Raw genomic sequence first — 17,881 nt, 5'->3', positions numbered from 1 at the left:
CCAGGATCTGGCCCGAGGTCTGTCCCACGCTGAATTTGCGTTTGCAGGCGGCGGGGTCGGCACAGTTAACAACTTCTGGCCCGGAGCTGAGGGGAAGGGAGTTCCCACTCGAGGCATTTTTCCTATTGTGGTGTGAAGAGCCGAGGGGCAGCCAGTTGGCTCTCTGCCATTCCGTTTTAAAGACCAGCATCCAGCTGCATTAGATTTGGTTCTTACTTGGTCAGCATTTGAAAACTGAATTTTAAAAAAAGTAGAGGAGCGATTAACCGTTTACTGTACACAGCCTGGCCCAGCATGGCCTTTGACATACAGAAGCGTTTGCACTATAGTGAACAACTCATTGCGTCTGTACAGCCTTCAGAGTCAGGCAGCAGCGTGGCAGGGCAAGAGTCCTGCCTGAAGATTTGCAATAGCAACAGATAAATGATTTAATGGAGGCAGGGCTCCTTCCCCATGCCTAGGAGCGCGTGTTAACCTCGCTGCACATTATGATATCAGGCATCAACGCTCAGTGCATCGCGCCTCTGCACAATGGCAGGAGTGATATCCAGGAGTTCACTGAGGGAGGGTCGTCGCCCCGTGGGAGAAGGTGCGCTTGGGAATGGCTGCTGGAGCCGCAGGATGCTGTCAGAGTGACCTGGTGCACAGATGGCTTTCACAGAAGTGAGAAATCCTAATAGGAACTGCAGAAGCAAGAGGCAAGAACTCCCCAACAGCTCCTCCCGGGCCTCACACGGGCACTGCCCCACAAAACACGGATACTGCCAGCGAAACCTGACAACGGGAAAGAAAAGCAATGCAAGCCCCAGAGCCGTAGGACCGTGGGCATGAGGACAGCAGATGCTACGCAGCCCGCGCTGGCTTGGTTCAGCCGCAGTGAGAGCGCTAGTAAAGTAGTTACATGGTAGGATCTTAATGGAAGAAATTCTTAATCCACTACAAATGTGCCAAGACTAACGAACGCTTACACCAGCGCCGCGAGAGCAGCACCGCGCCAGCACGTGCCTCTGAGGCGCCTGGTTCCGCTCCAGCGCCGGACTCCGCACTGGCCATGCGAAATGTCTGTGCTGGAAGTGAGAGAGAAGAGCAAAACTCACGCCTTCGAGGAGCGCAGATGCAATGCTCAGGGCAGCTGCCAGCATCTGCACAGACACGCGGTGGGTTTTCACTCCCTGATCAAGGCAATGCTTAAAGTTCTAATTGCAGGTGTCGTAAGATGTGTCCAGAGAATAGATCAGGGAAAAAAATTCAACCTGACACCAAAAACTGAAATGAAGGATAATAAAAAGCTGTTTCTTCTGCTGCTACCACATATTATTATGGTCGAATGCTATGTCGCCTTAGCACAGATAATTTTGAGGAAGAGTATTTTAAGTTTTCACTGTTAACTACTGAATTTTGGAGGTATTTTCTGATCTGTTCTTTTTGCTTTCCCCAAGGACCCTGAATATCTACTTCATAACTTCTCCAGGCACGGCTTAATGAAAACACACTCTGAACTTCCTCCTATTATTGGACCATCGACTTCAGGACAGCAATATTAAAAACAATCCCAATTTTCCAGCCTGCTTTCAGAAGGAAGTCACTGGAGCGAGTCAGTTATGCACTAAAAGCTTTTTGGCCCAGATCCCTTTTGAACTATCCCGAGGACGGATGACATCCAGCATTTCTCTTAAAAGTTTGTCAAGTTGATCTTCAAAGCCAAAATTTATCAAGGTTTGTCTTCAAAGCTCTTGCACATTGTTTACTTGAACCAAGACATCTTCCAGCCTGTCTGGGCACCATAAGGGGTCCCAAAGCTCTCCTGAAGCCCGTGTCCCCAGAGCCAGCGCCACAGGGATGGGGTTTGCTGGGGGAGCCACCGGGCTGGCTGCATCTGGGATCACCCCAAACACACAATCACAAGGGCGTACCCTTGGGGTCCAAGGAAGCAGAGAGCAGCCCAGGAGCCACAGTCTGGGCATCCTCCGCAGCGAGGAGCCAACCCTGCCCCACAGTGCAGGCAGAAGCGACCTCGGGTTCCCAACCAGCCCCGGGCTGGGCAGCAGGCTCCACGGATGGGCTGGGTGGGAAGAGTGCCAGTATTGTCCTCCCCATCCCTCTCGAGCTCCCCGGTTCCCCCAGGACCGGTGGGAGGCAAACAGTGATTAAACAAACACTCCTGCTGGGCCAGCAACTACCAGAGAGACAAAAAGGAGACGGTGAGAGCAGCGCTGTGATTAAACAGCTGGTGCACGGAGGCCTCGGTCCCTCATTAAAGCCCAATTAGCACCGTAGACCTCAACTGCATTCCCAGTATGGGCTGCATGCCACCCCAATCAGCCCCTCTGAGGGGGTGAGGGCAACTGGGTTTTAAGAAGAAATAAGTCAGTCTGCCTCTCGGGTCTGCAGCTGCAATTTCACATTTGTTTCCCCAATTCTTTAGAAAATCTGGTTGCAATTTTCAGCAGCTTTAAACTATTTTGTTCAATTTGAAGAGCAAAAGCTGTCCACTAATGACAGTGTAATATGTAATGTTTTTAGTACCACAACACAGTTAAAAGACAGTAAAATGCTTTCCCTCAAGAAGCGCTCTGCTGGCTAACACTTCCACATGCCAAAAACCACTTCCATTTGTTCCCACACAGCAATATTCCTTGTCCAGACAGAAAACAGCCACAGGAGGGGAGGTGGGGCTGGGGACTTGGGTTTGGATCCAGCGCTTGGCACAGGACCATGATCTTCATCTCCCCTTTTCACCCTGAGTCCTCTTTACCAAACCTCAGAGGAGGCCACGGAGATGCTGGGAGGGCTGGAGCCCCTCTGCTGGGAGGACAGGCTGAGAGAGCTGGCGGGGTTCAGCCTGGAGAAGAGAAGGCTCCGGGGAGACCTAGGAGCCCCTTCCAGTCCCTAAAGGGGCTCCAGGAAAGCTGGGGAGGGACTCTGGATCAGGGAGGGGAGCCATGGGATGAGGCGGAATGGTTTTAAACTGGAAGAGAGGAGGTTTAGATGAGATCTGAGGAAGAAATTCTTTGCTGTGAGGGTGGTGAGCCCCTGGCCCAGGTTGCCCCATCCCTGGAGGGGTTCAAGGCCAGGCTGGACAGGGCTTGGAGCAGCCTGGTCTGGTGGGAGGTGTCCCTGCCCAGGGCAGGGGGGTGGCACTGGGTGGGCTTTAAGGTCCCTTCACACCCAAACCATTCTGTCATTCTATTTGGACCAGACTATGTCCAGTCATTTTAATGACTACCTCAGCATGCAAAGAAAATTATTATATTAGAGACACCATTTCTGTAACAGAATAATTTACAAACACAGCACTGGATTTAGATGCAGCATTACTTCTTTCCACACTGATTTAATTTCTCCGCTTTTGAGACAGACTGGAGCATAATTTCCTGAAGTGTTTGCTGAAAAAACCTCCAGGTAGTGTCAGTGTCCCAGCCACCTACCTCAACCTGCACTGGCTGCTCCTGGGACAGGCTCACACCTGGACCTGCAAGAGGTCAGACTCACCAAGCAAGGCAGGACCTCCATCTCCAACAGGGAGGTCAAAGCCCACGGCAACTCCCCCTGCCCCAAGAAACCACCCAAAGAGCTTGTCTCCAAGCTGCTCCCTGAAGCCCGGTCCAGACTGCGTTTAGAAGCACGGAAACAGGTCTCTGGAGTTAACCCATCATTCTTGTGCGTGTCCCACAGTTTGCACAGCTTTCTGTCCCCTTGGTGCTCACCTGGGGTGTTTGGGGAGAGGACCAAGTCCCAGCCCAGCCACCCTGAGAAGGCCTGGAGGAATGGCCTCCACACCCAGCCTGGGGTTTTGGAGCCTGCGTGGGCTGCACAAGCGTTGTACAACTGGCAGGACAGCAGAGATGGGATCTCTCCTCAGCAATGTTTTTATTGGACATGAGCTCTACCAAAGTAGCGAGCTCTCTAGTTGTAAAACCCATTAAGACTTCTCCTAGAAATGTAAGCAAACCTATAAAAACCCAAAGGCAATCCACTCCCCTCTCCTACCTACTCTTGTTATTTACGTGGTTTTCCAAAATACAAAGTGTTATGCACATTCTTGCTCTCCGAGGCAAACCATATGTTTTACTATTTTTCCCTGATAACTTTTTCCCAAGCCATGCTATGTTCTCCATTCAGCGACACAAGCACCAGCCAAATGCACGGTGGATTGTCTTACCAGCTTCTGGGTGAGCCCTGGGGGAGCCCACTCGTACGTGATGGTGTCGAAGGTGGGGTCTTTCCGAGAGACGATGGGGTTGGTGATGATCATGCGGTTCCTTTTGTAAATGCGAATGCCATCACCTCCTTTCACCCGGGTGGTCAGCGTGGCATATTTGGAGTCTGACAGCAGGTGCCCAATTTTCCGATCGTCCTCCAGGTCCGAGCTCAGGCTGTGATCCTCCTGGCTGCATTTGCATGACTTGCAGATTTTCCTGTGTGTGACAAACAAGATCAACCTTTCGATGTGAGCTGGGCCGTGGGAGGCACGCAATCATGCGATGGCTCAGCCATGGAGCACCAGCCTCTTCTAAAGGTTGAACGCAGACCAGGGTATGGCATAAGACAAAAGGCTCCTGTGGCCCAAGCCATGTGTGCGAATTCAGCATGATTCCTAAAATGGTTTGGGTGTGAAGGGACCTTAAAGCCCACCCAGTGCCATCGCCCTGCCCTGGGCAGGGACACCTCCCACCAGACCAGGCTGCTCCAAGCCCTGTCCAACCTGGCCTTGAACCCCTCCAGGGATGGGGCAGCCACAGCTTCTCTGGGCAACACAGCAAAGAATTTCTTCCTCAGATCTCATCTAAATCTCCCCTCTTCCAGTGTAAAACCATTCCCCCTCGTCCCATGGCTCCCCTCCCTGATCCAGAGTCCCTCCCCAGCTTTCCTGGAGCCCCTTTAGGGACTGGAAGGGGCTCTAAGGTCTCCCCGGAGCCTTCTCTGCTCCAGGCTGAACCCCCCCAGCTCTCTCAGCCTGTCCTCCCAGCAGAGGGGCTCCAGCCCTCCCAGCATCTCCGTGGCCTCCTCTGGCCCCGCTCCAACAGCTCCGTGTCCTTCTGCTGTTGGTGCCCCAGAGCTGGAGGCAGCCCTGCAGGGGGTCTCCCCAGAGCGGGGCAGAATCGCCCTGCTGCCCACGCTGCTGGGGATGCAGCCCAGGCTGCAGGGGGTTTCTGGGCTGCCAGCGCATGTTGATGGCTCATGTTGAGCTTCTCATCCCAAAGGGATCAGCAGCAGCACAGAGCTGCAAACCCCGAAGTGCTGTCCCTGAGCGAGAGCAGCCGCAGCAGCGCTGATACACTGCTGCCTCCCACCCGCCCCAGGGAGCTGCTGCTTTCTGTGAGCATTGAAAACCCCTTTGAGCATTGCTAAATCTCCTACCCCCACCAGCCTCCAAGAGCTGAGCGCTGGCCTCGCCTCCCATGAAGCTTTACGTGCCATTTAAAGAGTGACTGATAAAGGAGGAATTGATACTTGAATGTCTGTGATTTTAACAGCCATAAATACGTCTCTAAGACCACTCTCTGCTGGCCAGCTTTTCCATCAAATGCTAATAGCAAAAGGACAAACTAACTCTGATGCAACCCCAAGTATTGCAGCAGGATCCCGGAACAAGTATGATTCAAACCAGCCTCTAATCGAGTCAATTAAAAAAAATAATAGTGATTCAACCAAAGGAGTGTTTTAAAGTTTGAATTTCCATGCAGCTGAGGTATTGAAACAGGGAACCGAAGGCTGCAGGACACAACTGGCTGCCACCACCCTGGATTCCGCTGAGCGTTTCTGCAGCACAGACGGAGCTGGACGGGACCCTCTGCACAGCCCACACCCCATGGGAGCTCTGCGGGCTGGCAGAAAAGAGCCTAGTGTTTTGCAAGACAGCCTCAGAGGGCATTAATTCTTTTTTAATTAATGACATCTGGATTGCTGCCTTCCATTTCAAAGCCCCCTTTGTTTCTCCCAAGCAGAGAGGGCAGGGCAGCAGCCCACCGTCCCTGCCAGAGCCAGACACGCTGCACTGCTCGGCTCCCACCAGCTACTGACATCGGTGGCTATTTCAGTGTTTTTAAGAGAAAAAAACTGAAAATAAAGTATCAAATAACAAGACATTGCTGGCACTAAGCATAGCATTTTGGCCAGCAGGACACTCAGGACACCAGCAGCAATAGCCACTGTGGTGCTCAAGGACAAGGATGACAGCCAGGCGCTCAGCTAAATTCCTACCGACAGTGCCAGATTATCCTTTGGGTCAGCATTTCCCTGCCTCCCAAGCGGGCAAGGACATGTTTGTTCCCACTAAGTAGTTTCCAAACAAGCCGAGGGGCTGGCCAGGTGGCATGGGGCCGGTGGAGGGTGCAGGCTCTGTGCAGGGCAGCGGGTGGCTCGTGCCAAGCACGGCGTGCAGCAGCTTCGGCAGCGTGTCCCCTCCCGATGTCCCGCTGAGCAGTGCCAACCATGCAGGGCCGTGCTGGGGACGGTCCCGTGGCAGGTGAGACCCTTCTGCAGGCTGGGACATCTCTCAGCCCAGCCGCCTCCTCTGCCCAAACCACAGCTCGCTGCCGAGACTTGCACCCAACCTAGCCGGGAGAGCCACAGTGAGCAGGCAGCGTTAGCGAAGGCAGAAAATAACGCCACTGCATCAAGTCTCAGCTTTGTTTAAGCACTTATAGATGAGATTTTAACTAAAAAAAAAATTATAATAACAGAAGAGCAGGATGAGTGAAGGAAGGGGGGTGGAGAGCAGGGAGCAGAAGCATCTTCTCAGCTCTGCAGCTCTCCCAGCCAGACAGCGTGTCCTCTCTGCACCTCCCAGCACCACTCAAGTGCTCTAGCAGTTCTTCGCGCTCCAAGTCACTGGAGACTGAATATCGACAGGACCAAAGGGACAGCATTAGGGCAGGGCCCATCAAGGCCAAGACAATACCTCCAGGAATGTGGCTCAAAGCCTGTGCACGTCCCTCTGCAGCGTAAACAAGGCACACCTCTTCCCGACTGCGGCTGGCTCACCGACATCTGGAAAAGAACAGGACACCGGAGTTGGAAAGGCTTTATCCTCAAAGATTATCTGAGACTAAACTACTAATACTGTGTTTTGTCCTTCAGATGTTTTCTTCAGCTGTGCGTTGTGTCCTGTGAAGTCTCAAACCTCCCAAATGCCATTTGACCACTGTCCATGCAGACCTGCCACAAGTTTATACAGGGATGCTCGGGGTGAAGGTTTGCACCTTAAAGCGAGGGAAGATGGCACATCAACCAGTGAACATGCACACATGCTGGGCAGCCACCTTAACCTCATGCACAGGAGCCTCAGGTCTCATTAAAAGTTTATTTTGATTCAGCTTATACATTGCATATGAGTCTGTGCCGTCTGAGATGTCACGCAGCGAGACGTGGAGGTACACTGCCATGAATCAATGCTGAACTGGCTTTACTGCAGCTCACGCCTCCTCCGTCTTTCTACAGGGGCTCAGTGTATTTTGGGAATGTGGCACATTTCCACCCCTCCGGCGCTGGCGTTTAGGGGTGGTTTCCACAGTGAACAGGAAACACGGCGGGGGAAGGCTCCGGGGAGGAAAGGCAGAGGGAAAAGGGCTGGGCTCTGCCCTCAGTGAGGACAGAAGAGAGTCAGTTTTATACATGGGGGCTCACTGCTGTGCAGACAGTCCCAGTTACCTCCCAACAGGAGAGACGGAGGTGCAAAAAACCACAACAGGAGCCAATAACATTGAAAATAAACCTATTTTAGTGCCTGCACCATGGATTTATCAAACATGGCTCTTTGAATGTGACGAATGCAGGAGGGTATGATGGGAGACAAAACTAAAGCACTGCAGGGAGCATCAGGGAGAAGCGACACCACGCGACACTGAATTTATCGCAGCCTGGTTGTTTTTACAGAAACTTGCAGACTCCTGTCTGAAAGACATGTTTGTTCCCTGTAAAAATGGACTTAAGGAAGACAAGGACAGTCCCAGCCCAGGACACGCACACCCAGCAGAAGCGATGGCAGCATCACTGGAGCTTCGCCCACCTCAGCAGAACTGACCCTACGCAGTCAGAGATTAAACTCGAGGGTGGTCACCCACCTCCGCAAGCCCCCAGGACTCTCAGCCCCAAGCAGCACTATAAGGTATCAGTTTCTTGCAATTTTCCAACCAGAATGGACTTCGCACCCGGCATTTTCTGCTAAGATTTAACACATACGGGTCTCGCACCACCCTGCCCTTTTTGGTGCTTGCTGCCATTCATCAAGTTTTTGTAGATCTTTAATCCCTCTCGAAACACAAACTACTTCTAGGCACCGGCTGTTCATTTGCGCATACACAACGTAGAGCCCCTCAGAAGAACAGGGAAGGCTGCAGGGGTTTCAATGCCGGAGCAGGGTGGTGCCTGCCTGTGCAATCTTAATTTAGTCCATGTGTTTTTCTGGGCTGTGATAGTCTTTCATTACAAGATCACACGCTATTTAAAATCAATATTGTCATGCCTCCTCCAGCCCCAGCCCCTCTCCCCACTACCCAGGGAGGGCTCGGTGCTCCCAGCTCCACACAGGGACGGGCAGAGGGCACCCTGGCCAACTCCCATTTTCAAGCAGAGGGACTGATAGCAGAAGAACAGAGGCTGTTTTTAAAGGGTGCGTTTGGGGGAAAACAGGCTCAGCTCCTTCATACTGCAGAGCTATGGTTAAAAGAAAAAAATAAACTCCGCTTTGAGAAGGCTCTGCAGGGACCCTGCATGGGTGGCTGGGCGCCAGGGCAGTGGCTTTGCTGGTGACCAGCCCTGAACTCTGCCCAGCAGTGCTGAGCTCCAGGGCTCCACTCGGATGCGGAGCTGGTGACGCCGCCAGTGATGACGCTGGTAGCCATTCCTTCCTCCTGCATCCCCCCAATCCACCAGCTCCCATACCCCCCAAAGCTCCCATGTGGACCTGGGGCACCCCAACATACATGTCCTCTGACATTCAAACTCACTTTCTGCAGTTTTCAAGAGGAAAAGGGTTATTTGGTAGCACTCAGGAAAGAAATTTAATTCACTTGGAAACCCATGTTGCTAATAAGGATGAAGCCTTTATGAACAGATAGTTCCAGAAACAGCTGGATGCTGGTTTGCCCATTTTAAAGGTAGATGACAAGCCTTTGCATGCTTTTATTTGTGCAGAACTATGAAGTCTCCATACAAGGCTGCTCATCCTTGAGGAACGTAGCCCGAAGGGTAGGGCACAGCCCATTTCAGCTCACTTCACCCACAGAACTGCCATTTCATTTGTGCCTCCGCTTTCACCTGGAGTTCACACCTCATTTTTCACCTGCAGTCTTTCCAGATATTTTGAAGACAGCAAAAAGACATCTCACCCTGGGATTTCATAAACACACATCTTAAAAATGGTCTTAACATGCACACACCCTCCACCCTGTCTCTAATATCCAGAAAAATAGGTCATTTTTGATCCTTCAGGTATGTACCAGCTCTCCAAAAAATATAAAGACATTTAAGATTCCAGCACAGACCACTTAAAACCTTGTCCCTCTGGGAACTGTGTGCTAGATGGGTTTGGTTGTGTTGTTGTTTTTTTTGTTTGGCTGGTTTTTTTTACTGGCTCTAATCTTAATGAGTCGGACAGAAGCTGAGTATAGACAGGGGACTATGAATGGTTGTTTATTTAAAATACAAACATCTGGATTGAATAAACTCATTTGGAAAAGTGCCATTGCATATAAGGGGGAAGGCAAAGGGAAGAGCGTTGTCAGTAGCAAGAACGAGTAGATTGTCCCCAAGCAAGACAGTCTGATGCTTCACAGTCCAAGTGTCTGTGCAGGAACTCGCAGCCTGGGGGGGGCACCAGCCTGTGACCTCCATTTTAATATGTAAACCCAGAATTTCACCTTCTTACTTCAGTGTTAACAAGATCCTTTCTTGGTAATTTATTCAATCTGGTAATTTGTTCTACTTGTCCAAACAAAACTTCTGCTTCATGGCCCAGGGCCAAGTTTAATTGAGGTTAACTGCTCTTTGCTCAGCCTAAAGCCCATGGAAGTACCTGCTGAATCGGTACCCCCCAGAACACTCAGACCCACTCTCCAGAGCGGGCTGGCATTACCCATCATCCCAGTCAGCTGGAGGATCTCTGTGTCCAGGCTGCTGGATCCATTTTAGACACCTGCCCGACTCCAAACGCCTCCACATGATGGCTTGCGCATGACTGGCCATCGCCAAGGGCAGGGCGAGCATCCTGAAGCCCACCAGCTGGCAGAGGTGGGACACAACAGGTGGTGCCCCACACCACCAAGGGCTGACCAGCCAGCTCACAGATGGGTGGACAAGCAAGTCCCACAAGTGTGTCCAACCCAAGGGGCACCCTGTGGCATGTGCCATCCCTATAAAACTCACCAGACCAGCCGATGCGAGGCAAGCTGGACCCTCCCACCTCTGACCCAGCACGGCACCTCTGCCAGCACCCCAGGAGCTGCTTTTGGACTTCCACTGTTGTCTCACTGCAGTAACACATTTATTCAGCCCAAAAAAATGGATCACACTTAATACAGCAGAGTTTCAGCTCCTAAACTACCATTATTGTTTCACTTGAAGAACAAACCTATTGGCATCGACAGGTGATTCCTTGCCTTTGGGTTATACAGAAGCTGAGGATACATTTCCTCAAGACTAAACCTAAGGAAGTCCTCACCATTATTTTTGGCCACCTATAGCTTCAGACAAGCACAAAAGACCAAGTCACTGACCCTCCCAGTTGTGCACTGCTCCAGCCAAGAGGGGACCACATGCCTTTGTGACCAGGAGCTCCAGACCTCCCTGGGAACTCTTGCTTGCAGGTGCCAGCAGCATGAGGCTCCTCACTGTGCAAGCTACCTGCCAGTCTGGAGCTATAGGAAAACGTATAGAGGAAGCAATGTGAAAGTCAAGAGGCTCTTTACGGCAACACATGGCTTCTGAGATGGCTCAGGTTTCTCTGCCCTTGGAAGTGCAGGTCTCCAGAAGCAGGGGAAGGTCCTGGGATGGCAGCTCATCCCCACTGCAGTCTGTGGGGCAGCTCAGGTGGCCCCGTGGACTCTGAGGGACATCCCCATGGCACAGGCAGGCCTCGGTGAACACACCTGCGCCCCTCCACATGGGGATGGGGCACTTACCCACCAACTGCAGCATGGCCTTCCCCTGTGAGCTCAGACCCCTCTGGGCAGCATCTCCTGGTGACAACTCCAGGCACAGCCACGTCCCTGTTTGGAGGACAGCGCTATTTCTCACTCCCGCAGGAGCCGAGGAGGTTCGAGCCTCTCATTTCCATCTCTGTGCAGGGGCCAAACACAACAGGCGCCGCTGCCTGTTTTTCAGGCTGCCTGGTCAGCAGGACTTCCTGCCCAGATATGGAGCTTCTCCTCGCAGCTCCGCTCCAGCTCCTCAAATATGCATAAAAGGAGATTTCTTTAAAAAACGAAGACACACACATAAGACACAGCAAAAAAGCCCCAAACCCAGTAAGATAATGCAAAACAAATGCTCCAACTGTCTTAGACTCCACCTATGGCCAAGCCCATTTGGGAACAGCATCGTTAAACATGGAGAGACTAAAGTTTAAGATAAAGACGCTGAAGACGTTTGTAATGCTTTTTAAAAAAAAAAGCCCGTGTCAACAAACTGCTTGGAAGAAAAGCAAAATTCTGCTCAACATAACTAGGTATACAATGCATTTTAAGATTTCTGTTTTGGCTTTTTTCGTCTTGTAGCATTCTTGCTATTAAAAGAGAAAAAGCAAGTCAGTGCAGAGGAAATTCTTAGGTAGTGAAATGATAGGAAATTGAGGCCATTCTACCCACAAAAACATCTCTGAACAATCTCGGGAATATGCCAGTAATACCATGGTTCACTATTTTTCTGGCCAAAGGCAGGGCCATCCTAGACACTGGTAAGTTCGCTCAATGGTTGGAAAATAGAAAGCCTGTAATGACAAGTGACCGGGAAAAACCCAAACATGGCTCCATCTTGGTTCAGAGGGTGATGACTCTTTTGCAAAGGAACACTGAGCTTCCAAGGCAGCTCTGGCAAGATGGACCCCTGGTTAGAAGTTATAAGCAGGTCAGAGTCCAGCTCCACCAGCCTGCCCCATTCACAGCTCGGTGAAGACTTCTGAAGGTTTTTTCTCACGCATCATCACCCTCTGACCAGCCCAACACATCTTGGCCAATGACCCTTTGCCACAGGGTCTACTGAAGCTAGTTTGACAGTTGGGCTTGTTGTGAGGGGACTATCCTCAACAGCACCTGGAGAAAACACTGTTTTCACATCCACCTGACTTGAAAATCCTTCCAAGAAGTGGAAGCTTCTTTCCACCGTCCTCACAACCAGCTCAGGGCCAGAGATCTAGTACATCCACAAAGAGACTTCAGACTACACTTGGGCATTTCCCAGCAAACACTCCTCTAGGAGCGACCATGCCATGCCCAGACTAATGCTACAGGCAAATGGGCCAAACTTCTAGACTGCAAATGGGCTGAACTCAGACCTGCCAGTGCTCAGACACGCCAGTTATCATAAGCACAGGCCCTCAGAAATGTCTCCTCCTTTCTAGAGTTGCAGCTACACAAGTACTTTCCCGCTTATGTATAGTTGGATCTATGGACACAGAGCCATTAGGTGTCATGGTTCTGTTGTCTCCACACATCCAGTCTAAAGGTATAGCATAAACAGCTCAGTGCCAAAGGCGTCGGTAGCGGGATGGCTGCTGGGATGCTCCCGCGGACGGAGATGAGCAGGCTGATGTACAGTATGGCAAGGAACAAAGTGCCCTGGGATATTTGGGATGTATATAATGTCTCTGCTTTGTACAGCCACCAAGTACAGGGTGGCTCCAGCACACTGCTCCTGGGACACTCATTCCATGAGACCCAATTATTTTATGGAGTACTGAGTAGAAGAAATTTAACATTAATATAAAATTTTTCAGAGCTTACAAGAAGGCCAGTCAGGGAAAGCTAACATCCTCCGCTAATAGCTGCTTCTGCAGAGAGGTTGGTTTATCCCAGGTCACTGCAGAATTGGGAAGTCCCACTGAACATCTGTAACAGATTAACCCACGAGTGCCATGGGAGCCCATAGCAATATTCTGCTTTCCTTTAAAGGCCTTAATAAGTTGGATACACGAGGGGATGCAAGCACAGGAACAGCACACCGGTATCCAATGCAGCCAAGCACGTGCCTTCAGGGCTGTTTCACTGCCTGCGGCCTGGTGTCCCCCCAAGAGGGGCCCACCTTTGCTGAAGAATTTGCCACCGCGTAAGGGAAATACGGTCACGAGACTGGCACTTGCTTTTCAGTGATGTTTAGTTTTCTTTCGCTATCAGACTGCACAGCCCAGGCTGCTCCCTGCACCACCGCCCTTGGGCTATGCGCAAGGCCCAGGGTCAAAACAGACTTGATAAATTAGTCTTGACCTCCAGCAGAAGCGTGCTACACGTCATGAGACCACAGATGAGGGACTTGGTTAAGTGACAAACAAGGTGGAAATAGGAAAGTGGAGCCAGCTCCAGCTGCTAAACCAGTCACTGTAACAGAAGGATGATAACCAAGGTAAGGAGATCCTTATCTGATCAGGGATGCTTAGACCATATTCTCTTAGCAGACCTTGAGTTCTCTTTTCTCCTGCGTATCCACAGGGACCTCAACCTAATCACAAGAAGTTTGTAGTAGTCCTGCAGATGGGAAAGAAACACCCTGAAAGACAAGGTGTCTCCTAGCAGGATGATTTCACTATTGGCAGCATATACACCACGTACCATGAGAAACTGCTGGGCAGTTTCAGTCAGAAGAGGACATACCTTTGGTCAGCAGCAGGCTGGCCACTATGCCACTGCTGAGGGGGACTGAACCTGCAGCATCATGAGCTCCATTGATTTGGAGCTGCATCCTCAGAGGAACTTGGGCCTCAAATATGGTTCAGAGTTTTGGCAAGTTTGACCAATGCTGAAGACCCATAAAGCTTCCAAGAACATACACCCTCCTGCAAGAGCTGGTTTCGCGCACAGCGATGGGATGCATGGCAGGACTCAGCTCATTTGCTCCTCTCGCTGTGCTCGATGCCAGCAGAACACAAGTCCCATCTGAGCAGGTTCACCAGGGGGCTGAAGGAGAACCCCACAAGCACGTTACTCCTCCTCGGCACTGCTCCATGAGTCACCCGCAGCTCTCCAGCCTCTGAAAGGGGCACCTTAGGACCAGCTGCCACAGCCACAGCTCCAGAAGGGACTAGTGAAACAGGGACCTCCTGCTTCTGCAAAGGTTTCTGGATCCTGAAAGCACTTATTGCACAACACCTTATTTGGAGACTAAAACCGGCAATGGAGACACATAACTACCTCAAGTATGTTTTCTCCTCCTTTTTAGGAAGGGAAGAGGAAAAGCCGGTTTCCAAAAAAATTTACTACAAAGTTCACAACAGCCCTTCAGAGCCAAGGTCCTCGTTTCACCCCTCCTCGCGGTCAGACTGCTCCCCTGGCAAGTTCAACACAACCCCTTCCGTGCAGCCCCGGGAGACCCTTGCACAGTCTCAGCATTTGATGCCTGACCCCGATCAATCACAGCCAGGGCAGAAGAGCTCAAGCAAAGCTGCAGGACCACGCAAGCACTTTGGGTGGGGTTCCTCCAGCTGCAACGAGTTTTGGAGACTAACAACTCCAGCTTTGAGAAAGTCTCTTGAACAAAGGAAAAGGGAAAAGTCAGATGATATTCACATGGGTGGGACCGGTTTGCTCAGCACAATTGTTGAGGAGTTTAGGGATATGGATGGGTAGCAGCTAATTCGTTGTCATTATTTGACTATAATGGAGCTAAGCTTGCATAATAACAGGGAGCTAGCTCAAACTTCCTTAAGGATTTCCCAATAAGCAGAGGGTGTAAGTGTTCACATCTAACAGAAGAGGTATCTGTATTGCAGCAAGGGGAATGCTGCAAGCTCTGGAAAAGCACAGCACCATCAGTTAAAACCCAGCAGCATTTACATGGGCTGCAGGAGAAAGATCAGCCAAGCCCAACAGCAAAATAGTAACACATCCAAGGGGCTGCATTTTAGTTAAAAGCAGGAATAAAGCCAGACTCAGTACATACAAAAAGCCTCTTTTGATCGCATTTTCCTTCTGACTGTGGGTCCAGCCAGGCAGATTTGCTATAATTGTCCTATCCACAACCACGTGTTGCACCCAACTGTCCCTTCACAGCGTACATGCAGTTGCTAGCAATGAACAGATCCTCTGCTGCTCCCCCCAAGTCATCCAGTAGCTACAACTACCCCAGTTCTGAGCCCAGACTGTTTTGTACGCTATTGGGAGTCTCAAGTAAGGTATCGACATTTCAAATAGCTATATATAGTAAAGGTACTGCCTAGGTAACATCCACTCTGAAGTAACAAGAAATCCATGTCAAATAGTCTCACTCCTATTTGAATTTCCTAATTTAAGATGAAAAGCAGATGCTCTAGAAGAAATAAGATTGTCAGTTATCTGGTCGAATTACCACAATAGTTTTTCCCTTCAGTGGTTCCTGTGCTGGCAGAAGGTTCACATCAATCTGACACATCTGAACTCACAGGTGATTGCTCCAATGAGGCCCTTTGATGCTAATCATTTGGCTAGCTTTTGTCTATACATTTAAGTGCCAGGGCAGTTATTGCTAATGCTCCTGAGGGTACCGACTGCCTGCATTTCAGCACAGCAATGCCAAAGGCTGAGCTATCCTCTAAAGCTCCGCATTCACGAGGTGCAACTGACATGCATGTCAAAAAAGTTAAAAAAATAAGAAAAATCAAACCTCATTTTTGGTGTAGCCTAAACGATCATCCAGAATTTCAGGTAAACACTAAAGGCATTGAAAACTTGGCCTAAAGAGTCCCATTATGTCTGAAAAAAGCCACAGCTTTATTTAGATATTTTAAAAAAGGAATTACTTTTAATCCTAAAAGACTGAGTTAAAGTCCTTTTACCATGCAGAAGAGCCCAAACCAACCCTCTCCTGGGTGGCAGAAACCTCCTTTCAAGAGCTTGGCCTCAAGCACCTTAATTCATGGCTTGGTGAGCAATCTGTCTCACTCAGCTTTTTCCTAGATAGTTTTCCCATCTTGGAAAGCCTCTTAATAAATTCCTTGAGGAAGGGGATCACCTGCTTCTCATTAAGCCTGCCTCAAACTTTTTGGGGAAAGTTACCCCTAAAAGACACCTCCGTCATCCCAGACACACACAGCCTGGGAGCCTGCAGGCAAGGCCACAGCATTTGGAGCAAGGGAAGTACAAACAGTACTAGCTCCAGAGGTGCTCCTGGGATGCGGGATTTCCTTCCCACTTTGTCAGCATCAGCACTGAGGATACACCACAGCAGAGGAGCCACAGAGGCAGAACCACCACTCCTGAAACACACTGACCTCGTCCAACACTTTCACGCAGTGGGTGTTAACACTAATTTTTTTCCCCTCCTGCTGGCGACCAACAAGCATCCTCCTTGACGAGACCTGATGTCCAGGGATGTCCAGTGTCAGTGTGCTCAGGAATCAGCTCCCAGTACAGGCACAGAAGAAAACTGTCCAAACCAACCCTGGGACCAGCTGAGGACCAGCCAGGAGCTTCCTCCAGTGGGAAAACTCAGGGCTGAGCTGGGCTGGACAAGCTTCCCTGGATCATGGAAGGGGCTCCTTGACAGTGCCTGCAAGCGGAATAAGTTTGTGCAAGGGCAAACAGCTACTCTTCAAAGTGCATTAATCAATATACACACTTGCTACTATAATTTTGACAGAACAGCAAAGGATTGTTTTATTTTCTTCTCATTTTCATAGGCAGAAAACATCTATTGTAATCATGACCTGAAAGCAATTTGTTTCCCTGCCAGATTATGAGCAAGCAGAGTTACCCAATTACCACACTCACAGGGGAAAAAAAAAGTCACTTACAAAAGACTCTTTCATCCCAAATTCTCTCTATAGGATTTACTTAACTCACCAGTAAATGAGCTGGTATCATCTGGAATACTGGAAGCACTTATTGATATTAAGCTTTGCAGAGCAAGAAGTTTGTTGCCTTTTATTTTAGCACCATAAAGACCAGGGGAAGGCATCGATATCTGAGAGAACTATTTCAATGGAGCTGCCAGATCTCAACCTACAGGATGACAGAGATACAACAGAACCACAGCCTCTGCAAATACCTCGCTCTTCCAAGAGCACATAGTTGGCAGCATTCCTTTCTCCACTAACAATGTGTGAAATAACGATAAGAGAAGGGCAAACTTTGAAAAATAAGATGAATAGATTTTTCCGCAAGCAAGACAGTGCTTCCAACACTTGGTCTTAATTATAAGACCAAACCAAGCTGTGAGTAGGTGTATGGAATGGGAAGAACCCACCCAAATTTAATTGAACAGCAGCTGTGCTGAGTTCCAGAGGGCTCAGGTAAGTGTCTCACTGTAGTCACCAACTACCTTCACCAAGCCAGCTCTGTCCTTCCCACCTCCAGCACCAGGAGAAGGCGCTGAACCACCACCAGGGATGGGGTCCCTCCAGACACTGACATGTTGCACTTCAGCAGCCGCTTCCATCAAGTTTCTGTACCACACAACTGATGTAGTCCTTCTAAATACTTTTCTCAGCCCTACTCTCCACATGTTACAGCTGAGGAGATCACAAGAGAAGGAAGCCGAAGATGTGCCTGAGGGCAGAGGCACACCTGGGCCACGCGCCCTCTCCTGCGCCCCAGCCTTCCCGCACTGCAGCTTCCCCCTTTCAGCTCCAAGGCTCCCATGGGATCCAGCCACTACTACAAACCCCTCCAAAAATCCCAACAGGCCCATCCAGCTGTGCAAGAACACAAAAACCAAGGCTTGGGCATGAAGTGTTTAAGAGGCAAAGTGTAGTAAA

The 17,881-nt window shown here is 50.2% G+C and overlaps 1 protein-coding gene across 1 annotated transcript in view; it reads right to left on the bottom strand.

The window, feature by feature from the left end:
- The window catches only part of LMCD1 (LIM and cysteine rich domains 1), a 34,107-nt gene that overhangs the window by 10,089 nt on the left and 6,137 nt on the right, over nucleotides 1–17,881 (bottom strand). Inside the window, exons 2-3 of the mRNA XM_074602484.1 lie at nucleotides 6,905–6,993; nucleotides 4,163–4,418 (exon numbers count right to left, since the gene is read on the bottom strand). Coding sequence (XP_074458585.1) covers nucleotides 4,163–4,418; nucleotides 6,905–6,993 — 345 coding nt within the window. The remainder of the gene's footprint in view (nucleotides 1–4,162; nucleotides 4,419–6,904; nucleotides 6,994–17,881) is intronic.

This window comes from Larus michahellis, chromosome 10 (assembly GCF_964199755.1).
Source record: "Larus michahellis chromosome 10, bLarMic1.1, whole genome shotgun sequence".
Taxonomy (NCBI): Eukaryota; Metazoa; Chordata; class Aves; order Charadriiformes; family Laridae; genus Larus; species Larus michahellis.
This window is presented reverse-complemented; position numbering and strand designations above follow the sequence as displayed.